The sequence below is a fragment of the Dipteris shenzhenensis genome, chromosome 18 (genome assembly GCF_047967505.1).
Source record: "Dipteris shenzhenensis isolate YYH24624 ecotype China chromosome 18, Dip_SZ_1.0, whole genome shotgun sequence".
Lineage (NCBI taxonomy): Eukaryota > Viridiplantae > Streptophyta > Polypodiopsida > Gleicheniales > Dipteridaceae > Dipteris > Dipteris shenzhenensis.
Window position 1 is genome coordinate 39,213,805 of NC_141613.1, and position 24,531 is coordinate 39,238,335.

The following is a 24,531-nucleotide window of genomic DNA, read 5'->3' on the forward strand; positions in this document are numbered from 1 at the left end:
CCTGCCTCGCCTGCCCCCTCCAACATGAGCAATCTCAAGGAGCAGCCCGGATCTTCTTCCAAGAATGGTACAAACTAGAGCGTAGGTTCGTGCTCTTCTCACAGGTCGCAACGCTCGCGTGCAACCTCTCCGGAGATAAGCGACTCAAGAAAACATACAAGGCGACGCATTACTTCAACTTCAAATTCCTCAGCTTCAGGACAGCATCTCCGACTTGGTCCAGAAAGTCCAACGACTCCAGGATTCTCGCGGTACCACACATACAAAGGATGACGTGATGCCATCGGACGACTATGTGGACTCGTTTCCACTAGAGGTAGAAAACACTGAACTCGTGCCCTCTACCGCTTACTCCAAGCTTCCAAAACTAAAAGACTTGACATTAAACTTCCAAAAGCCTACATTGGTCAACGAAATCGCCGAACAGTTGACCAATGGCTCGCAAAACTGCGAATGTACTTTCATACTGACGACCTCACTGAAGGCAAAAAGATTGCCTTGGCAACCTCCCTCCTCAAGGATACAACTTTCCAATGGTGGCAACGACGCTTAAAGGACGGAAAAAATGTGTTAATTTGGGAACATTTTGAACACGTGCTCCGTAGGCAATTCATACCTGCCAATGCAGACTTCCAAGCACGTTCAAAACTCCGACACTTGGAGCAAACAGGCTCCCTGTCTTCCTACATCTCTCAGTTCACCACATTGGTGCTAGAGATTGATGGTTTAATTGATGATGACTGCCTTCATGCTTTCATCTTAGGCCTAAATCCCTTGTTACGCATTGATGTCCTCAAAGCAAACATCACCACACAGCTGGCGCTATTACTTACGCAGAGCGCATTACCGATTTCCAAAACACAGGGAAGCAGAGTTCTAATAGAACACAGAACTCTACTCGATCAACTTCTACACATAACATAGTTCTCAAAGATTGATCTTCGTTCAGGTTATCATCAAATCCGCATACGAGAAGGCGATAAGTACAAGACAGCTTTTCGAACAAAGTATGGACACTATGAATGTTTGGTCATGCCTTTTGGGTTAAACAATGCCCCGACCACATTCATGACACTAATGAACGACATCTTCAAGCCTTTCCTTGATAAGTTCGTCATCGTTTACCTCGATGACATCCTCGTTTTCAGCAGATCCTTACATGAGCACAAACAACATCTTCACCAAGTTTTTGAAGTTCTCCGCGCAAATTCTCTCTACATCAACGTTGAGAAGAGTGAGTTCTTCAAAACCCAACTCGAATATTTGGGACATGTTATTTCAGCTCAAGGCATCTCTGTGGATCCCAAGAAGGTCGAGGTAATCCGAAACTGGCCTACTCCTAAGAATGTTCATGATGTCCGCTCTTTTCTCGGATTGGCAAACTACTACCATACAAAGGTCTCAGTTTTTCGAGATTGCAGCTCCTACGTCTGAATTATTGAAAAGCAGGGCAGTTTTTCAGTGGCTTCCCGAAACAAAGTATAGTTTCCAACAACTCAAGCAAGCCCTCACTACCACACCAATTATGGCTATTGCTGACCCAAACCTTCCATTTGAGGTCATGACCGATGCTTTCGACATCACTACAAGAGCAGTCTTGATGCAAGAAGGTAGAGTTATTGCTTTTGACAGCCATAAACATTCTGATATCCAAACCCGATACCCGGTTTATGATAAGGAGTTTCTCGCCATTGTATATGCTTATCGCTCTTGGAAACATTATCTCATGGGAGCCAACTCGGTGGTAAAGACAAACCATCACTCTCTAAACTATATCTTTACTCAGCCAGTAATGAACGCTCAACAAGCACGCTGGGTTGAGTTTCTGGCCAACTTTCACATGAGCATTGAGTACATTCCAAGACTACGCAATGTAGTTGCATATGCTCTCAGCAGGTTAACTCTAGCATCAGCTATGGTAATCTCTACATTATCTATGGATGTTCCGAATTCATTCAAAGGGAAGTATCTTAATGATAAAGACTTCGGCACAGCAGTACAAGTTCTTTCAAAAGATCAACCTTCGACTTCTGAACAGAAGATTTTCTCATCCTATTCTTATACGGACGACCTTCTGTATTATCAAGATCGCGTCTGTGTACCACATGACAAGGATGTTTGACGTCTTTTGTTAAAAGAGCATCATGTAATTCCTTATGCTGCCCATCCAGACATCAACAAGACTTACAGGTTACTCAATGCAACACACTACTGGCCTTAGATGAAAAGCGACGTCATCAAAATGGTTACATCTTGCTTATCTTGTCAACAAATGAAAGCAAGCCGATGACTTCCAGCAGGACTTCTTCAACCTCTTCCACTTCCAACTGAAAGGTGGGAAAGTATTTCCATGGATTTTATTACAACACTACCACAATCCTCCAGAGGTAACGCTTAGATTATGGTAATTGTTGATCGATTGTCCAAAATGGCCCACTTTTTTGCTTGCAAAAGAAGTGCATAGGCTCCGGACATCGCCAAACTCTTCATACAACACATCTTCCGACACCGTGGATTGCCCAAGAATATCGTTTCCGACAGAGACCCTAAGTTGACCAGTCGCTTTTGGATTTCTCTGTTCGAATCTTTGGGTACAACTCTATTGTTCAGTTCAGCTTACAACAGTATCCTGACATTTTACAACAGTATTTTCAGAATTTACCGTGATATTTTCTACACCATTTCATTATCTCCACCAGGGTTTTATTTTGAGTGGGAGGGGATGTCACCATCTGTGACGTATTCCTTTCTCTATACCTTAGACTTATGGATGGTTTGATGAATGGACACTTGTGGAAGGGAATGCCCTTTCGACAGGACACGTCCTATGAGGCACAACCCTTTACAAGAGACATTCTATTGAAGAGACACTACCATTGTAATGTACCCTCTCATCAAAGGGTACACACCTCTTCATGCACATACACTTTGGAGTACACACCTTTTCATGTGTGACTCTTCACTCTCTATACAAGAGAGGCCCAACTGTATGGATGACACACTACAAACACTCAAGCAATACAAATATTCCTTGTTCTCTGCTATTTCAGTCTCCTTTCTGTTCCTTAGCACATTTCTAAATATAGTAAATCTAGGATTTCTTACAAGGATGAGTAATACATGCATGGGGTGCGCTTCGAAGGCCTTCAGCCTTGGTCACTTGACAAGTGCGGCAACCTACTACATCGTTCTGAACAAAGTGTCAACTACCTTCTTCTCTCTAGCCTTATCTTACGTATCACGGGAGTAGCACCCTGATTTATCCTCCCAGCCAATTCTGCCAAGGCTTCCCAGCAAGAGAGAGAGAGCTATATCGAAATCACATAAATTATCCACTTCTTCACTTCTCTCGCTAGCCTTGACAAACCCCAAATCCCTAGATAGATCTAGATGCCACATGTCATCCATATAGGGCCTTCCTAATGCAACATTTCACCCCTCTCTTGGGATGCATTTAATTCCTTGCCCCTAGGCACAATCTTTGCACTAGGCCCTTGGTCTCAGATCTATCTAGTCTGGTGCTATCAGCCCTCACCTAGGACCTTGACATTAATCCCTCCCGATCATTTACATAAAGCGCAAACACATATATTACAAAGATAGATCCTATAAGGGAAATGTCGACTGATTCTTCCGAGGTCATGCTACCTCGGCTAGAGCGTAACATTCCTTCCCTCTTCAGACATCAGCGTCCTCGATGATAAAGTCTGGGAACACTCTCCGCAACTGATATACGGATTCCCAGGTAGCTTCGGATAGAGGCTGACCATGCCATGCAACCAACACCGTGGGTATCTTCCGATTTCGTATTTGCATTGTTCCTCGGTCCAGGATTCTTGTTGGTTTGCGCCTTGCAATATCCTCTATCTCCTGAAACAAAACCACACCTTCGATTAGTGAGTCACCAGTATGTAAAAATTTCTTTAAACGTGAAACATGAAAAACCGGATGCACCTTACACCCCTGTGGCAATTCTAATTTATAGGCTACACTGCCTATTCTCTTTAGAATCAACCACGGCCCACAGTATCGAGGTGATAACTTAGCACACTCTCCTGAAGTCAACGACTTCGAGTGCGAAGAAATTCTGAGAAAAACTTTTTCTCCTTCTTCAAATACTCTTATAGACCGATTTTCATCCGCATACACCTTGGCTCTATCCATAGCCTGACGGATATTAGCTCTCGCAAGTGCTAGCATCTCCCGCATCTGAACTACAAAGTTCGCGGCACTAGGCACTTTCTGAGGTACTCCAACTATAGTTGGATTGGCTGGTCTATAACCATAGTTCAGTTCAAACGGACTGAACCCAGTAGATGAATGTTTTCGATCATTGTAGGCAAACTCCAACAATGGCAACCACTTGTCCCATGTATGTTGCCTCAATGACACATATGATCTCAGCATATCCTCTAAAGTCTGGTTGACTCTCTCTGTCTGACCATCCGTCTCAGGATGATCCCCACTACTCATTTCCAACTCAGTCCTTAGTGTCTCAAATACCGCTGTCCAAAAGTGACCGGTAAACCTGACATCTCTGTCTGACACTATGGATCTAGGCAATCCATGCAGATGAAATATATGTCTAATAAACAACTCCGCTACTTGCGGGGCACTAATAGACTCTCTAGTCGGAATGAAGTGAGCCATCTTGGTTAGACGATCAACCACCACAAGGATAGAATTATACCCTCCTTGTGTTGCAGGTAGTCCTACAATAAAATCCATGGAAATGCTCTCCCACTTGCTTAGTGGTATTTCCAAGGGCTGTAAAAGTCCGGGTGGCTTCACCCGCTCGGCCTTACTTACCTGACCCGAGAAACACCGTGTCACATATTCATGAATATGCTTTTTCATCTTTGGCCAAAAGAAATCTCGCTTCACGAGATCATATGTCTTCTCGACTCCTGGATGTCCCGCACACGGGCTATCATGACATTGTCGAATGACTCTCTGCCTGAGATCATTCTGACCAAGTACTACAACCTTGCCATTTCTAACTAGCATACCATCCCTTATGGTATATCTTGCATAAGTTTGGCCTTTTCTGGATGCCAGGTCATCCTTTTCATTTTCCCCGGGTTTTAACACATGAGCCTTAGGCCATAAGCTCTCGACAAACTCGTCCACTTTTTGAGTTTCTCTGATCTCGGTCATTAGAGCACTCTCTAATACCGTGAAACTCAGGTTGTGCATAATGCGAGACAACGCATCAGCAACCTTATTGTCTTTTCCTCTTCGGTACCGAATCGTTAGATTAAACTCCTGCATGAGCTCTGCCCACCTAGCTTGGCGGCCCCTCAAGTCAGGCTGTTTACAGAAATGTTTCAGAGTATCATGATCCACATCCACATAAAACTCTAAACCATACAGATAATGCCTCCATGTTTTCAAAGCATGGATAACAGCATACAACTCTCATTCATGAGTTGGCCAATTCCTTTGAGAGGGAGAAAGCTTCTTGCTTTCGAAGGCTACTGGCCTTCCCTCTTGAAGGAGGAGTGCTCCTACCGCAATGCCACTTGCATCGGTTTCTAGGAACAACGGTTTCTGGGGATCAACTATTTTTAACACCGGTCCTGTGACCACAGCTTGTTTTATGGTGTTAAAACTTTCCTGTTGATTCTGTCCCCAAATAAAAGGTACTTTATCTGAGGTCAGATCAGTCAATGGCGATACTATTTCGGAATATCCTTTGATATGCCTTCTATAAAACTGGACAAATCCCAAGAATGATCGCAACGCGGTCAGACTCTGAGGGATTGGCCAAGTTAGTATCGCAGCCACTTTCTTCGGATCCATTTCTACCCCCTGTGGAGTAATTATGAACCCTAAGTACTCAAGCCTAACCATACACAGTATAGTTTTCTTTTTATTCACGTAAAGTATTCACGTAAAGACTGGCTTTTCTCAAAGTACTGAACACTATCCTTAAGTGTTCACAATGCTCAGTAACACTTTTACTGAATATCAAGATATCGTCAATGAAATGTACTACGAACTTTCCGATATACGGACGTAGTAAATCGTTCATAAGCATGACGAAGGTCGCTGGAGCATTGGTAAGTCCGAAGGGCATTACCAAAAACTCATAATGACCAAACCTGCTTCTAAAAGCGGTTTTATGCACATCCTCGGCTCTAATCCGGATCTGATGATAGCCGCATTTAAGATCTATCTTGCTGAAAATCACGGCTCCATGTAATGCATCTAGCAAATCATCAATCCGAGCCATCGGATACCTGTGCTTAACAGTGATATTATTTAATGCTCTGTAATCTATACAGAGGCGAAACGTATCATCCTTTTTCCTCTTTAATATCACTGGTGAAGCAAAAGGTGAGAAACTTGGTTGAATCTGCCCCAACTTGAGGTATTCTTCCAGTTGCCTACGCACCTCCGCTTCTTCAATAAAACTCATTCTATAGGGAGGTCTATTTACAGGTTCTGCCCCGGGATCAGTTCAATCTTATGCTGAACTTTCCGCTCTGGAGGTAACCCATAAGGTAGTTCATCCCTGAAGCATTCAGAGAACTCCTCTGTTATAAGATTAGCCAACTTGGCCATCTCACCACTTTGCGTAACATCAGTGCTAGCCGAAGACTCATCCACCGACTCTACCGATGCTGTGCAAAGGTATAAAAACTCTACTTGAGCCTTTCTGATTTCCATCACGGAAACCAACGGTCCCTGAGGTATATCTCTTTCACCTCGCAAGACATAAAGCACATCATTCATCTTGAATTGATATACGTGCTTTTTTCAATCAATGGCTGGATTCTTCCTAGAATGCCACGCCATTCCCAGGGCTATATCCGCATGAGCAAGCTTGGTTATTTCAAAATCAAGCTTCTCAGCATAGTCCTGAATCCGAAGCTCCAACTGGGTAACCCTTTGGTCCCATACTTCAGTTGAACTTCCATCAGCCATCCTGACTGTATACGCATAGTCAGATGGACTTGTCTTTAATTTCAGCCTCTTCACGAGCTTGGAGTTAATCACATTGTGAGTTGACGCTGAGTCAAACAACACAATGACATCATGACTGGCCACTTGCCCTTTCATTTTGATTAACTCCGTATCATTGAAGGCTGCATACCCCGTTGCTGCGGGCTTAGATAGGATGTTATCAGGTGCAGTCGTCACTAACTTAGTAACAGACACACATAACAAACAAGGTACTAACCTCTGAGAAGATCCCGCTAGCTGAATCCGCATCTCTTCCGCTCTGGGACTTCCCTGCATCTCCACGTCGCACTCTGAGATCACCATCTCAGCCATCCGACGATCTTTATTACGTGGACAATCTCTCCACTGATGAGGTTGAAGGCAACCAAAGCATAAGCCTTCTCTCCTCGCTTTTTCCCTTTGTTCTGGGTTCAAGGGAGACTTAGACCAAGCCCGGGCTGCCATTGGAGTTACTTTCCTCTTCACTCCAATGGTGGTACTTGGTTTAGGAGTTTCATCCGGTCTCGCCTGCTTGGCTTGACCACTAGGCTGCGAACCACTCCCTCTACTAGCCCACTTCTTCTTAAACCCAGACTTCTTCGGATACCCATACTGGGTTCCGACCTGTGCAAACCCACTTGGCTTGCTGCCCTTGGCATCCTCGTAGTTCAGGGCTATAGCTATTGCATCATCTAGCGTGTTCGCGTACTTAGCCCGAACTTCCATTTTTATTCGATCATTCAATCCAAATATGAAATCTTTCACTTGGATTGATTGAGGCAGGGGTTCCTCAACCTTCATTACACTCTCTCGAAACTTATCAGTGTATTCTGCCACTGATAAATTTCTCTGACGAAGGTTCCTATATTGATCCCAAGCTCGGGATGCCTCGTCAGGAGGTAAGAAGTGTTTCCTGAACTCTCTTTTAAACCCCTCCCAGGTAGTGGATGCTATGCCATCTTTTTGTTGTTTAATCCACCACCGATCCGCAGCCTCACTAAACATATGGGTGGCCTCGCGGATCTTTTTGATGTCATTTCTGATCTCACAAATGGCGAACGCCTCGTCCCATTTGTGTAACCAGGTCTCAATGACATCGGAGCTACGGTCGTTCATCCGACCAGAATACTTTTCCGGTCTGTAATTAGCAATATTTGGCACTTTAGCCTTCCTAGGCTCGACCGTATGAACACTAGACTCCAGTTCCATTGGAGCCTTTCCCTTCTCTTCTCGAGAAGGTCTGGCAGACATACTCTGTAGCACTCTCCTAAGTTCAGATTGCCCTGCATTGGCTTGTAATTGCTGCGCTAACAACTGTTGCAAGGCATCTTCCAGCAATGCAATCCTGCCAGATAAAGTGTGAGCTACTGGGCGCGATCCCTGCTGGGTCGGCCGGACTCCTGATTCACCAGGGTCCCTCCTGGAAGCCCCTTCTTCTGCTTCCATTTAGTGCAGTAGGTGTTTTGTTTTGGGGCTTTTTTTTTTTTTAATTTTTTAAACACCCCTAGAACACTGTATTTACAAACTGATGCAATTCAGTGTACTAACACTCTGAACACAATTCCCTATACTAGGGAATTCCTGCAATCCCACATTCACACTGATCAAGCATTTAATACAGGCATATCTCACAGATGGCGCTTTTCCCTATACTAGGGAAATTCCTGCAATCTGACTCCGACTGAAACACACAGGCATAATCTGTTCAAGCATAATTTATTCTTGCTATAGCATCATCAACTGCGACCTCTGATGACCAAGAAAATCTAATTGCTTCCGACAAAACAGGAATAACGAAAACCAAAAGGAAAATAGATAGAGTGCTCCCTGGACTTCGAATCCCACAGCTTGCAGCCCGAACAATTTGCAATCAACTAGCTACAGCATATAAGCAGAACTGGTGGCCAAAGAAGTCCCAACTACGAGCTGTCCACGTGAGCTTGGAGGGCCAAGGCTACGTGCTGTCAACTATATTCTGTCGTCACAGGTTCGTTCACGACCAGTCTGCGCTCCTCGTCGAATGACTTACGTAAAACTCCTTAAACACCACCCGTGGCCCAGCAAGGCCTTGTGACTGTGCATCGACAGTTCTGGCCAAAGCCCTCGCAATCTCCAAGTTAATCGATCGGCGCCGTGCTTTCCAATAGTCCCTGTTCGTGGGCGTCGCCGAATTACCAGCGGTTCCACCAACCTGCTATCCGCCACCAACTTACGGGACCCCCAGGCTCAAGCCTCAATTCAAAAGCCTCCGTTCGCCAATTCGTAGGCCCCCACGTTCCTGCGCTTCGTCGTTCTACATAGCCCAATCGTGGGTCCACGTGAGCGCCGCGATTGATCCTCACCAACTACCGTCCGTCGACGTATCACTTTCACGCACCACGTATGATCGACGACTCTCTTCCGCCCTAAGCCCGTTACTGTTCGTCGACCCGCCAGCCTTCTGATTCGTTTCTCTCCAACCTTCGGCTCTGATACCAACTGTCAACTACCTTCTTCTCTCTAGCCTTATCTTACGTATCACGGGAGTAGCACCCTGATTTATCCTCCCAGCCAATTCTGCCAAGGCTTCCCAGCAAGAGAGAGAGAGCTATATCGAAATCACGTAAATTATCCACTTCTTCACTTCTCTCGCTAGCCTTGACAGACCCCAAATCCCTAGATAGATCTAGATGCCACATGTCATCCATATAGGGCCTTCCTAATGCAACATTTCACCCCTCTCTTGGGATGCATTTAATTCCTTGCCCCTAGGCACAATCTTTGCACTAGGCCCTTGGTCTCAGATCTATCTAGTCTGGTGCTATCAACCCTCACCTAGGACCTTGACATTAATCCCTCCCGATCATTTACATAAAGCGCAAACACATATATTACAAAGATAGATCCTATAAGGGAAATGTCGACTGATTCTTCCGAGGTCATGCTACCTCGGCTAGAGCGTAACACAAAGTCTCTCATCTTAGTCTAATAAAAGTATGTTCCACACGAGACAGTGTCCTGTGTACTCCAAGATGTCCCGCACTAGGCGCATCATGACACTCTTGAAGAATCTTGGATTGAAGATTCGACACATCTGGTACACAAATTTTATCATTTTGGAACAGCAATCATTCTGAATGAACAGTAGGTGGCATAATCCTCGAGTCTTGGTCAATCATTGAGCTCCCATCTTGGACTTTCTGCCAATATTGACTAAAATGACCAAAGCCCTCTCAAGGATTGAAATAGGTCAGAGGATATCTCAGTAAATGACAAAGCATTACAAACTTGATTCGACTTAAATCATCAACCACGCTATTTAAGGAACCTTTACAATAACATATTTCAAAGTCAAAGTCTTGCATTAGCTCAGCCCATCTAGCCTTTCTTCCTTTCATGTCCAAACCATCACACACATCCTTAATTGACTGATGATCTTCACTATAACAAACTTAGAACCATAGAGGTAGTGTCTCCAAACCTTGAGAGTGGCATAAAGTTCCAACAGTATTGAGTGTGATCCATCTTTTTGCTCTCAAAATCTACAGGTCTACCCTCTTGGAACAATGCTGCCCCAATCGCATAACCGCTCGCATCGGCCTCTAAAACATAAGGCCGGGTAAGATTAGCCAGTGCAAGAACAGGTGCTTCCTTGGCACAGAGTTTCAAAGTGTCAAAAGGTATCAAATCGACATTCCAAGAGATAAGCTGATTGGACTTACGTCCACGACCTTTCAATACGTTGGTCAAAGGAACAATGATCTTGGAATAATCTTGGACAAACTTCCTAAGGACAGTAAACCCTAGGAAAGAACGAGTTGTCTCACAGTCTGAGGTATTGGCCAATCTAAAACCTTTTAAATTCGATCGAGATCAAAGAGATGATTGCTGAAGTTAACAGCAAGGTGAACAAAGCTGATCTCTATGTAGAAGTGGAAGAACAGGAAGCTAGAGTAAATAACAGACTGATCCTATGCGTGGGGGATTGCCAGAAGTAGTCTTGGCAAAGGGGGCATATACAGAAGATGCTTCAAGGAGAAGATATCACAAGTTGATATTTGAAATATCCAACAAAGGGGAACACAAATTCAAATCTATCTTAATGAACAGGCAGCAAGGATAAAGATTCTTTGACAAACCCACAAGCTGAAAGGCTTCGAGATATGGATATCTGAGGAGCTAACCCCTTCTCAGCTTAAACAAAGAGCCACAGAAGTTATTAAAGTGAAGGGAGCCAGGAAAGCAGGAAAAATGGGTGGTCTATCGGGAAGGGCAAGCATTGATTAGGGAATTCAAATCTAAACCTAAAGACTCTCGGTCTTAAACTAATGTAATGAAGGTCACCTTATGATAGGACTAGAACACTATAATAATTCTTTTCTGGTTTTTACTCTCTAGGAGATGTCATGTGCACTCCCCGACTCTCTGATACTCAGAGATGAAGAAGCTACTCTTTTTTAGGAGTACAAGACTCTGCGCACATTCAATTGGGAAATCTTGTTGAGGTATTGAATATGTTGGGATAGTGCTTCTCCTTCCAAAGGTAATGTTGTTGGAATATGCCCCACCTGCAAGCCCCCAAATGAGGGCAAAGGGGCTTGAGACCTGATGTGCATGGGTGTAGATGGAATCACCTCGGCATCTGAGGGGGATGCGATGGAGCTGCCATGTTGGCAGCAATCAGGCTGCAACATCACATCAATGTCATTTCATTCATAAAGGGGAGGAGACCTTTATTCGAGGAGGTAAAGACATTCTTTCCATTAACTTATTAGCCCTAGTCAAGCAAAGTGAGCTTTTGAAAACAATGCAAGTTGCCATTTTATCTATCTTAAGGATGGGAAGCACCTCTTTAACTCCTGCAAAAGCATAAATTCATTCCAGCATATCACCATCGTTTTGCTGATTTGTTATGCCCATTAGTCAACCAGAAGATCATTCCATTAAACTAGAACCTAAGTCTACACCTCCGTGTAGAGCTCTCTATCACATTAAAATAGAGATTGTGGAGCAATAGATCACTTTACTTTCGGATAAGGAATTGATCAGACCCAATAGTTCTCTGTTTGGAGCACCACTATTGCTAGTTTGTAGATGATTCTTCTAGGATGTTCATTGACTATACAGCTCTACAAACTGACTATTAAAAACCACTCTCCAACTCCAAGAGTGGATGACCTGCAAAAGAAGCACTAGTGTTTGGCAACTTAGATTTCGAATGGGTGTCACCAGGTGAGGATGAAAGAAGAGGACATAACAAGACCTCCCTTTCATTCTCGTACAAGCCATTGCGAGTTCTAGTGATATCTTTTGGTCTCACAAACGCTCCTACTACCTTCGAGGAGGTTTTTATGGCCATACATCAATGACTGAGTTTGAGCACCATTTCTGGACTTCTTTATCCTAGGAGTCCAGCCGGAATTTTCAACATCAGGGGCAGATTCAGAAACTGTGATGATTTTTCTGATGGCCAGATATATCTTGACATCCCATGCAGTTGATACAATTTCTATTTTCACTTGGTCATTTTTCCTGTCATCTTCTGTGATCCATCCACATACATTCATGAATAATGACATACATGGGTTTTTTTTCATACATATGCACATACATTCATGTGAAGTAAATAGACACACATGTATCCCCACACTTTGTCCCTGCAGATAAAAATGCCTGTGATGCTGATGCACTAGCGTGCATGGGTTGAAGTTTCAACCTCACCAAAAGAACAGAATACCCACCCACCCCCCCACCCCTTCTTCCACATGCCTCAAAGGAAGACATTACCCTTACAGACAATTTTTATCAATTGCACTCCTTCATTCATATAGCCCAGCAATATCTGGACTTTTATACAGGTGCCCAAAGGAAAAAGAAAACTTTGTAACTTAGCAGGCCCATATTTAAAATCAAAGAAAACAAAATGTTCCTTTCTTCTTCCTCGGATAAGTGAGACAAATAACGGATAAGCCGAACCTTCCACTCTGTTCCAAAGGACCTAGAGCTGGGTCATAAAGCCCTCCAGGCACCGGCCGATCTAGCGTGTCCAACAATATAGGACTTGTGATATGCTTCACGCTGATAGCACGCACTTCTTCATCCCTGTAAAAGCTGAAGGACACACCTTGAATGGCTTTACTCACCACCTACACAAAGAGAAACAAAGTGTTATTCATGTCAGTTTAGAAGTTGCTCCTATAAGCTCTCTCTCTCTCTCTCTCTCTCTCTCACACACAAAAATATTCGGGGCTAGAGTTCCATTACACATGGAATATGTGTGTTTAAAAAATAGTACTAGGAAGGACAAAAGCTCTTTTCGGCTTCTAAAAACAGCTGTAGAAAGTGATGATGAGAAAGAAGTGGTACGCCACAACAGTATAGGCAGTGATACTCTTTGGCTTTTAAGTATCGATCAATTACTAGTGAGGGAATACTGGAAGAGAATGGACGCTGCAAGAAAAAAATCTCACAGAAGAGATTGGGATGGAGGTACAAACCCCATACCCCACTCTATTAACTGTGACAAGTATGTCACCTTTAGAAGGAGAAGCCTATGCTAACACATCAAATATCTCTAAAAGGTTGTTGAAATGAATCCAAGACACTGATGACCATTGGAGAGTGCGGAACAGGAGTAGACTTTGGATCAGCAAGTCACCTTATGATACATACAAATCCGCATTAGAGCACATATCTCTTGGCCATTTCTCAAATGATAACAAAGCCATATTGATCAGCATGAAGAGGAGGGCTGAAATGAAGGTGCCACTTCATAGCTTTGGGAGACACCGTTGTAGCAGGGAGAAGACTAACTCACGCTCTCTTCTACTAACTGCTGACTGAATGTACAGATAGAACTAAGAGAAGATGCACTCATAAACACAAGTGGAAGCAGTGGAGTGAGTGCAAGAACTGAGGGGGAATATAAGGGGCCTCTGAAGAGGGACAAATATCTGTATTCATTGCCCGAAGGGCCCAGTACAACTATAACAAAATGGAGAATAAAGACTGTCTGGAAGGAGGGATCCTTCACTGCAAGTGAGGATGGAGAAAAGTATTGTATGGAGGGAGCTAATACCTGTAGAAGACCGCGAATTGATGGAGAAAGGGGTTGTGATGAAGCCGCCATGCTGCTGTTGTCAGGTGCTGATGCCTGGACCCGACTGTAGAACTGTAGGTGCCACGGGAGGGAAGCTGATCTGCTGCTACCTGCCCTGTCTGATACTGCGGGAGTATGCTGCTGCTGGCTGGGAGAACTGCCCAACTCCAGCCCTCAATGTGGATGAAAATAAGCCCATGAACCAAACCAGGAACTGTCCCGACCAGGCCCCTGAACTGCCCGACCCAAGGTCAGGTCTGTCTGTCAGCGGACCTGGCAGTTTGACTGCCATGTGGCACCGTGGCACCTTGCCACATGGCGTCTATCTGGCGTAGCACCTGTCTGGCCACATAGTGGCTGTTGTGGTAACCAGCAGGCTGCAAGCTGTCCGCAGCATGCCAGGGGTTGCAGATGCCTGTGACATCCAGCTCATTGTCCAGCAACTCCTCTTCCTGTCTCAATGGAAGTCTCAGCCCAAAAATATCAGCTTGAGCTCTGATATAGAGGCTCATAGCTTCAGCCACAAATAAGAATAGGAAGGGGACTAGAGGGCATCCCTGTCGGACTGATCTGGATATCTGAAACCTGTCTCCCCTGACTCCACCAATGAGTACCTGGCTATGGGCTGACCTATAAAGAGTAGAAACCCCTCTAATCCACAAATCTGAAAATCCAAAGCGAAGAAGGGTTCCCTCTAGAAAACCCCAATCTACCCTGTCATATGCTTTTTCAAAATCCAGGAGTAGAATTGCCAGTCTATGGCCCTCATGCATAGCCCACTCAAAAGCCTCCCAAAATGAGAATATATTATCAAAAATGCTTCTACCATGGACAAAGCATGTCTGTGTGTCATGTATAAGATCTAGCAGGATGGGCTGCAATCGCAAGCTGATGGCTTTTGCCAAGATCTTATACAAAGTGCCGAGTAAGGTGATCGGTCTCCATTGAGACACTAAATTTCTGCAACCTCCTTTTGGGATAAGATGAATGAGACCCTCCAAGAGTGAGTCCATCATCTCACCCGAGTCCCAAACGCCCTGCAAGGCTGAGGTGATGTAGTCCCCAATCTGATCCCAAAAAATAATAAAAAAAGGTGTAAGCCCATCTGACCCTGGACAACTACCCTTATGAAGGGCAGTAAGAGCGGTCCTGAACTCTATGTTGGTGAAGCGTGCATCAAGTGAGGCTCTCATACCTCTATCCACCAACATAGGAATATGCTGCCAAATAACCTGTCTAGCATCATCTCCGGCCTATGAATCAAGATCTGCAGTTAGAAGGGAGGCATAGTAATCTGAAGCAATCTCCATGACGGCATCTAGATGTGTCTGAAGTATCCCGTCTGAGTCAACAAGCTGCAAAACACTCTCTCGACTATGTCTAGGGCCGAGAGTAGAGAAGAATTGCTTGTTGACTCTACCTCCGATCTGTGTCCAGAAAGACTCTCTGGCGTGAAAGGCATACTCTACTCTCTGATCTAAAAGTGTCTACTGATGAGCCCTTGCTACAGCAAGGCGCTCCTGAATCCAAGCATCTATAGGCCGTTTCTTCTCTTCTCTCTGAAGAGCTGTTAGCTGCTCTCAAATGGCAATCTAGTTCCTGTAGGTGGGAACTAGCATAGGAGTGCGAGTAATCCCTGCACCCAAGGGAGAAGGAGAAAAAACCCCCTTACCTCTATCAAGAGGTGAAGTGTGACTAAGAGAGGGAGGGGGCTGATCAGGCACATCAGTGATAGGATCTGAAGAAATGGGTTGCCCATCCTGATGAGCAGGTGGGGGACTGGGGCAACCACATCTACGCCTACAGTAATGTCACCTGCCTGTAGCTGAGAATGGTCCGAGATGCCTCGTAGAGGTGGCGGAGTGTCAGCAACCCTCACAAGCATCCAACGGGATACTGATCGTACTGTGCACGCTGAAGAAGAGGGTCCAAGTCTAGGGACTGGTCCCGAAGATCCTGGGCGAGAAGGGGGGCTCTGGTAGCGCGTGTAGAAGTAGGACGAGAAGACGGAATAAACCGTTTAGGCCTTTTCTTCTTCCTTGGGCAATCCCTAGCGAAGTGCCCAAGGGTCTTGCAAATCCTGCACTGATCCTGTCTCCCAACAACCTCGACTCTCTCTCGAAAAAAGGAACCATTTGATCGCTGAAGCATAATGTGATCATCTATAATATCAGGGTCAGAGACGATGACCCTGACTCGTGGCACCCCATCCGATCTGATAGCCTCTACCGCTGAAGAGGGCATGCTAGGGAAGGGGGGGGATCTCTGTGACCAACCCAAAAGTAGCTCCTATGGACGGTAAGAGTCGATGATAGACCTGAGGAAGGCCGAGGAACCTGATGAAAAGTGAGGTAACCCTGCTATCTTCCTCTACTGGATCGAAACCCAAAGTGAAGCGTGTCAAAAAGATCCTCCTAGAGCTCAATGCCAAAGGCCTAGCCCTGAGTACTAAACCTACTGTCTCTAGAGAATTAAATGCCACCAAGGGCCCTGTGAGGTCTCCAAGTAAAGCCAAAAGCATCCAATCCCTAGCCTGTAGCCTGGAGGGGTGGGAACCGTGGATGCGAGCAAAGTGTGAGGTGGCGTACTCCTGCTCAGAGTCTGTCTTGAGCTGCTGAAGCTCGTCTTTGAAAAGGTAACTATTTTTGCGGCCAGTGGAATCGGTCGAGGATTGGCTGAATGGGAACCCATTCGTCAATCAAGGTGGAAGGGCCGACACGAACACGAGGATGCTCTATCCGTCCAACAACCTGCTGCCAAAGAGAGAAAATCTCTCTCTTGTTCCATCAGGGGATGAAGAGGGGGGAGAGGGAGGGAGGGAGGTGGTGAAGCAGAGGCAGGGGCAGAAGGAAGGGGCGAGGGAGGGTAAGGGAGGGGGGTAGGAGGAGCGGGGAGTAGAGGGAGAAGGGGGAGAGGAAGGAAGGGCAGCGGGGGGGTTGGGAGAGGAGGGGAGAGGGCAGCGGGGTAGGAGGTAGAGGCGGGTAGGGGGAGTGGGGTAGGAGGTAGAGGTGGGTAGGGGGAGCAAGGGGTAAGGAGGGAAGGTCAGCGGGGGGGTAGGGAGAGGCGGGGTGAGCAGCAAGGGAGAGGAAAGGAGCGGGGTAGGGAGGGAGAGGTAGCGGGGAAGGGAGGGGGAGCTAGCGGGGTAGGGAGAGAGGGAGTGGGGTAGGGAGGGAGAAGCAGCGGAAAGGGGAGGGGGAGCTAGCGGGATAGGGAGAGAGGGAGCAGGGTAGGGAGGGAGAGGTAGCTGGGGTAGGGAGAGGAGGTAGCGGGGGTAGGAAGGGAGAGAGGGTAACGGGAGAGGAAGCAAGGGGGGACAGCAGCAGGAGGGGGCAGCAGCCCAGGAGGAGGGGCTGGCAGGGAGAGGAGGAAGGAGGGGAAGGGAAGGGCTGGGAGGGAGGGGAGAGGGGTGCAGGACGGAGGGCAGCAGGGAGAGGCAGGACGGGGAGCTCAGCAACGATGTGACTGTGTTTTTTGACCTGCGATGGCGTGGCGTTGACTGTCTGTTAACTGTGTGCTGATTGCTGACTGCATAGGGCTTCCTGCATGGCTATATGGATGCTTGTGTGGCCGTCGACATGGCTGCCTGCACTGGCACCAGCTAGCACGGGCACGGGCTTGTGGATGCCTCTCTCTCTCTCTCTCTCTCTCTCTCTCTCTCTCTCTCTCTCTCTCTCTCAGGGTGTGATCTACCAATGACAGAGTGGAGGAGATTTGAGCGGCTACGGGTGACTATGGGGTCCAAGATGATTCGGAGTAAGCCCTCGGTTCCACATGAGATAGTACAGGTAGAGTTCGCCATGACACCTCTATAGGTTGATGCCATCTTTCAAACAGTGACATTCATCCATAAGTCTGGGACTTACCTCGATGGAGACTACTGAGGCTGGCCCCGGAGTCATATAGACGACTAGCAGAGAACAAAGCAGACACATGGTATGCACGTATATCCACATGGTTCACCAGGCACGGTATTCAGATGGATAGGCTTCTCCCCTTTCAGTACAGCATGGACGCACCTCCTGAGTCAATCCCACAAGATAAGATTAACTGTATCATATGGTTAGATCTCCTCCAGCTCCATACATCTCGGACTTGGGGGGAGGAGGGGGCGTCACCAAGACCCAGTTCTATCGCAACCACTTCCTAAGAGTATTAGAGGAAGGATTCCTCATGAGACCCCAATATCTCGAGGACAAAGGAGTCTCACTTGCATTGAGGATTGCCATTGGACAGATGTGGGTTTCATCCCATCGTGCTGAGGATTGAAACAGGGAAAGCAACGGATATGTATGCTATGCACATTGGGAGTGGTTGAGATAGAGGAGCACTTCCTATGTGCCTGCACAGTCTACTATGAGATCAGGGACGATACCACTGCCTCTACCAGGATGGGAGTGGTTTTGGCCCACTCTCACGACGACTGATCCACTTCCATGACCAGGTCTGCATTGGGCTCTATCTGCTTGAGATGCACCAACGCAGGGAGACTCTACTACTACAGAGTAGAGAGAAGCACGAAGCAATCAGACCACAGGATACAGAGGCTGACCAGGCACAGCAACATGTCACAGATTTTTATGCATTTGAGTCAGCTCGAGGCCACAACGGGGTGGAGGAGGAGGAGCTCGCTGATATGCAAGCAGTCTGGATCACCAAGAGAGACACAAAGACCACCCACGACACGGAGAGCGACTAGAGCACACTCCTTTGAGGTCCGGCCTATCACAGCTTTCCTCAGGAGAGACTGCCCGAGTTGAGTGGTCACTCTGAGCATAGCCCAAGGGGTCCAGAGATCGAGGAGACCACGCCCCCCCCGGCCACCATAGCATAAGACAGCCCTACAAACACAGATCCAAGATATTTTAGCCGCTCATAGACGAGCCACCACAATACCATGCTTTGGTTTCTGAGTCCCAGCTCTCAACCCACTTCAGTTAGTATGTGATCTGTACTTGATTTTTGCTCAAGCTATTTAGCTCTTTAGATCAGCATAGTACTCAGCAACGGTCCTAGCGTGCCCTTTCCTCCAGCCCACTGAGGCTTGTATGAGTTTTTCCTTTGTGGTGTACGTTGCTTCGTCCGACACGTCCGCGAGGCCTCCAGCGAACGCTACTACTACTACTCTCTCTCTCTCTCTCTCTCTCTCTCTCTCTCTCTCTCAACCCACTGAGGCTTGTATGAGTTTTTCCTTTGTGGTGTACATTGCTTTGTCCGACAAGCCCATGAAGCCTCCCGCGAACGTTACTACTCCCTCCCTCCCTCCCTCTCTCTCTCTCTCTCTCTCGACACCAAGGCCAGCCTTGCGGCACTACGTAGACGTTCATCCTTGTCCACCCATAGATCTATTTGGATGAGGACCTTACACCTCTATAGGTAAAGGAGACGTGCACCATTCTACAGCATTGCGATGTCGTCCGCAGGAGGGGAAGTGGACAGTAGTCTGAGAGGGGCGGCTCTTGATAGGTCCCTGACATGCATCTGGTGGGTCCTTATACATAGAGGGGCGGGTTCTATGAGAGTCAGAGCACTGAGACCCTGACCTGCAATGTTTTGAACTATAATGATACCTTATGGTAAGACCCAAGGAAGTTCTCGAAATCTTACACAAGTCGAGACATAGCTTTCTACACAGACACACCAGAGCCCTTTGTCGGTAGTTAGCGAATACACATGGGAGAGATACCAACATGAGACCCAGGAGACAAGAGGAGTTCGAGGTTCAAGGAGTGGTAGTAATATAGAGATCATCCCTTACCAGGGCGATCTCCATCAAGACGCGAGATGCATACGCTAGTTTTCGGTTCAAGGAGTGGTAGTAATATAGAGATCATCCCTTACCAGGGTGATCTCCATCAAGATGCAAGATACATACGATAGTTTTCTATGGGTTTGGATCCAACGGCCTCCCTAGAGGACCTCTTCATTGCAGTATGTTACTTTCCTCCAAAGACCTCACACTTTGCCAGGGACCTACGAGAGGAGGCTGAGACTTCACCATACGATGCCCTCTATCCATACATCATGGATTCCTCGAGCCACATGGGAGTTCTCCTTGCTGAGATGAGATCTCCTGCCTCCACTTCACATATTACTGACTTCTCCGTCTCACCACCACCTCCAAAAGTGGACCATACCTATCAGTTTTTCAGTATATCCAACCCACTACTTATGCCACACCCTATGACAACACTCAGACACACTACCACTAACTTCTCCGTCTCACCACCACCTCCAAAAGTGGACCATACCTATCAGTTTTTTAGTATATCCACCCCACTACTTATGCCACACCCTATGACACCACTCAGACACACTACCTCTCATAAGATACACTTTGATCACAAACTAAAACCAGAATACTCTGCACGCCTCTCCAATCTTCTCACAAACATTGACCACCTACCGCTCTTACAGGATCGAGCCGCCCTAATCACATGCTCTCTTCATGAGGCCACCCTAAACACTTTCTCATTCACTATTCATTCCACGTGTCCCCCGCCTCTTGGCTCAGTACCATGTAACAGTTGGCATGATGACAAGTGTAAGTCTTTATGCCAACAACTTTGACTCAAAAATAAGCATCATCTTCTCACTAGAAGTAGCAAGCTTTCATTCGCCGAGAAGTTAATAAACATTTTGTTTAGTAACAACTCTAAAGATTTCTAGCAGAAGTTCCTTGAGCATCCCCTCTCACATACACCTAACTCTGGCACTCCTGTAGCCGGTGGTGTCAAACACACCACCCTGAAATCTTCACAACAGCCATGTGAAAGATCATGAGGGCCTATGTACTAAGTTCATTGCACATGGCGCCTTAAACCGTGACCTATTGTTGAGTGATTGCAAGGTTGTTGTGTACCTCAATTATTGTGAAAAGTCAATTTGCTTGAGCTTTTGCACATGGCATTGATTGGAGATGATCAAGTTCTTGGAGGACTATTGTGTCGACCTCGATATGTTTTGGTTCGACGTTTGCTAAAATGAAATTCTTTAAAGTGTCACATAATTAAGAGAGCGCTGTATAAACAAGTCCATGTCACTTGATGTTGGATGGATCAAAATCCAAGGTATCCATAGCTAGTCCTTATGCACAGCAAATTGTTCGCACAGTAGTTGGTTGGATAGGGAATTGGTTGCGACATATGGTGTTGAGATGATTTATCATTATTTAGAACTGGAAAGAGATTTGTAGAATTAGAGTCAATGTGCATGGGAGTCTCTCCCATAGAGGAATGGGGTATTGGAGCACACTCGTCTGCCCATTCTAGTGTCATGGAATTCAATCCAAAAAACAGAAGGTTTTTTGTTTGTCTTTGAGTGTTTGTAAATATTCTTTATACCATTGACAAGACCATTGTTAATGTCTAGATTGTTGAAGTGAATCTCTATTATCATGCCTAGTTTCAACATTGGTTCATTGTGCAACCCTCTAGAAGGCTTTGGGTCACCTGGTTCTAGATTGTTTTGCTACAAGTTTTGTGCCTCACATCTTGTGCATGGAGGAATGATGGTACTTAGGTTATGGAAGAGGAAGGACTGCCACATGGGCAGAAAGAAAGGATGCCATGTAGGCACACCTAGTGGCACAAGGGCAAGCCACATGAGCAATATCAAGGCTGCCATGTAGGCACATCCACGGCATGCCATGTGGGCAGCATATGAGGCTGCCACACAGGTAGATGACAGTAGATCCTCTTGGATTACGTTGTAGCCCTAAGCAGGGTTAACAACATGGGAATGTCATGAGGAATGCCTAATTTTGGGGCTGCTCATGGCAGGGTGCGTGTGGGCTAGCACAATAGGCCCAAATATAGGAATGACAAAGGGGACTGCTAAGCATATGGCTGGGAGGGGAAGGGCTTATATAGGGCCCTTGTCGTGTCCTATATAAAGGGGTTAAGTGTCAATCATTCCAGCAGTTCCTTGAGGTATTTAGAGCACTTCCAAGGGTGCATAACAAAGACAGCAGCAAGGGGGGTGAGCACATATTTTGGGCTGCTGCCAAGTGACTGACGTCCTCTATCTAGAGTCATGCCACAGAAGGAGAAAGTAGCAGGTACCCAGGGACTTTCTTCAGGCTTCCAATGGAACCGCATTTTGCTATCCATGTGGTCTAGGTTGTAAGGTCACTTTTGAATTCAGTTTTGGAACTATATTTCTACATGCTTTGGTTTGCCTATCTGGCTGTCTACATCTTCAAATCTGCACGACGTTTGATTAATGCTTTTGTGTGCACCCAAAGAGTAAGATCTTAAACAATCTCGTGGGCCGACAATCCTCCATTGCATATAAAAGTTAGGGCTTTGCTCAGCAAGCCCGTTCCTTCTGTACCAAAAAAAAAAAACAAGTCCGTCCTCTATCTGATCTCTATCATGGTTCCAAGTCTAAGTTTGGTGTGTGTCTAAACAAGAAGCAAGTCCCTTCTCTATCTAATCTCCAGCATTGTTCCAGATCTCAGTTTGGTGCATGTCTACATTCTAGGAAGGGACTAGGCAAAGAAAAGCACCCTTTAGAAACGATCCCTACAGAGAAGGTTATGAGTCCTTTATGTAAGGTCTCGATTGGATTGCTTTAACCCTCAGTTGCTTCTAGTAGAGTATGGATCAACCATCCTGAACTTCAAATTGATACGGGCATGTGTTGACATTCATAGGTAATTGGGCTGAGATTTTGCTTTGTGTGTGCTCAATACGGAAAATTCTATCCTTATATGTTGGTTATCCAGGCATGTTCTGGTACCTTGGGTGAGGAATGTGTTGCTTGTGGAGGTGCTTTGATCTATACGCAGGCTACTGATGATACACCTTGGCTGTTCCCTTTCTCTTGCATGCACTTATGGACCAGCTGATGTGGAGTTTGGAAGGCGCAGGAGCAATCCAGAAAGCAGTCATGGAGGTGGAGGCAAATTTGAGCATGTTGATTGGCATAGAATTCAAATGGATCTGCTTGTTTTGCCGGCTGGGCAATTATTCTCCCATGGGGTGTCCTCCGTTATTGCTAGATTGGCAACTGCATACCTACTAGTACACGTACCCTAAGCTAGTTTGGAATCAAGGTGTACGTTGCCATAGCTGAGCAGATATTCGTTTCAAGGTTAAGACTTGCTTCAAACTTTCAACAATGAAGGAAGCTTCCAAATCATCAAGATTATTCCTTATTGAATAGCCTTTGATCTTGTTGAATTTGTGAAAACATGATAGCATGGTAACTTGGGGTAAATTCTCTATAATAGAACTCAGCTTTCAATTTCATGACATCTCCACCCAACAACTGCATTACCATCGCTATCACTAAAGGACTGACTATATTTGTCATACTCAACCAAAATTTATGGCTTGAACGATCGCAGAAAGCTGGATCCCTCATCTACAAACGTTGCCCAATGCGCACTGTGTCTGTGAACTTCTCCCATGTAACCTTGTGAGACCCAAAATCCCCTCCGCCTCCTGCTTACACCCTTCAATTTGGCAGTGAAAACAGAGGAAAGGAAACCACGAATCACAAACCCCCTCCCCCCTCTCGCTACGCACAGAAACCAAGAATCCCTGTTGTGCCTCCCTTAACATCACGGTCGAAATGCTTCCAAACATACTCAGATTGCCAACCAGCTGCAAACACAGTCGTATGCAAACCCCACGAAATGCACCCATAAACCGAACGCATCCCTCAACTCACAGCTTCGCATGGAGGGTTTCCAAAATGAGAGAAGCTCACCTCACTTGTCGGGGCTGCTGCCATAATCGCAAGAGGCAGGGGGTAGCCGACGCTGGGCAGCACCTGGCTTCGCTCGGACCGGGAGTGAGTGTTTCTGTGAACACCTGAGGTGGTGTACTCAGGGTGGCGGTGGGAGGGTTCGCGTGCGGAGCGCACGAGCGAGTGGGAATGCACGTCCCCACGCTGTTGCTAGCACTTGCGGAGCGGCCCCCCTTGCTGAATGGGCACTGCTAAAATTATGTCCCCGCGTGTCTCGAAGTCGCTCCGACAAGTTTCACCGGCTGCCACCGCTTCAACTTTGTGAATCCGTTGGTTGAGCCTTCATGGGAGAGTGCAGCATTCATGGAAATGATCGGATCATGCAATTTGTGGATGCTGGGTTGGAGCTGCGCTTCTCGGTTGGAGCTACAAGGCTGGCTAGAGCTGAAACGGACATTAACAATGGCCTGTTGGTGGAGTTGCTCTTAGGGAAGTTTCACACCTGTCCGTGGACGGGTGTGTCCCCCAAAAGTGATGTCCTCGTCTGTCCGTCGAGCATTTCCCACATGTGCAAATGACATTTCAATATATACTAAATGTGTCACACGTATTTCACCAAAGCAACTGGGGAGAAATGTCAGGCTAGTGGGCTTGGGTTTGATTCCTAGCTTCTTCTGATTCGTTGTTGAACTCCAGACGAAATCTTGGCCATCTCGCGGGGAGGCCACCCGGGTTTTTGGTGGTGCTCGAGCATGACTAGGAATTTTTGGAGACCTACGTCCGTCCGTGTGTGAAACGCTTGAAGGTCTAGC

At 46.3% G+C, this 24,531-nt stretch overlaps 1 protein-coding gene across 1 annotated transcript in view; it reads right to left on the reverse strand.

The window, feature by feature from the left end:
* Nucleotides 1-24,156, reverse strand: part of LOC147891213 (DNA-directed RNA polymerase I subunit 1-like) — a 111,553-nt gene extending 87,397 nt beyond the window's left edge. Inside the window, exons 1-2 of the mRNA XM_087389257.1 lie at nucleotides 23,741-24,156; nucleotides 12,904-13,073 (exon numbers count right to left, since the gene is read on the reverse strand). Of these exons, the coding sequence (XP_087245383.1) occupies nucleotides 12,904-13,073; nucleotides 23,741-23,764 (194 nt within the window). The 5' untranslated portion in view covers nucleotides 23,765-24,156. The remainder of the gene's footprint in view (nucleotides 1-12,903; nucleotides 13,074-23,740) is intronic.
* Between the last annotated feature and the right edge of the window lie 375 nt (nucleotides 24,157-24,531).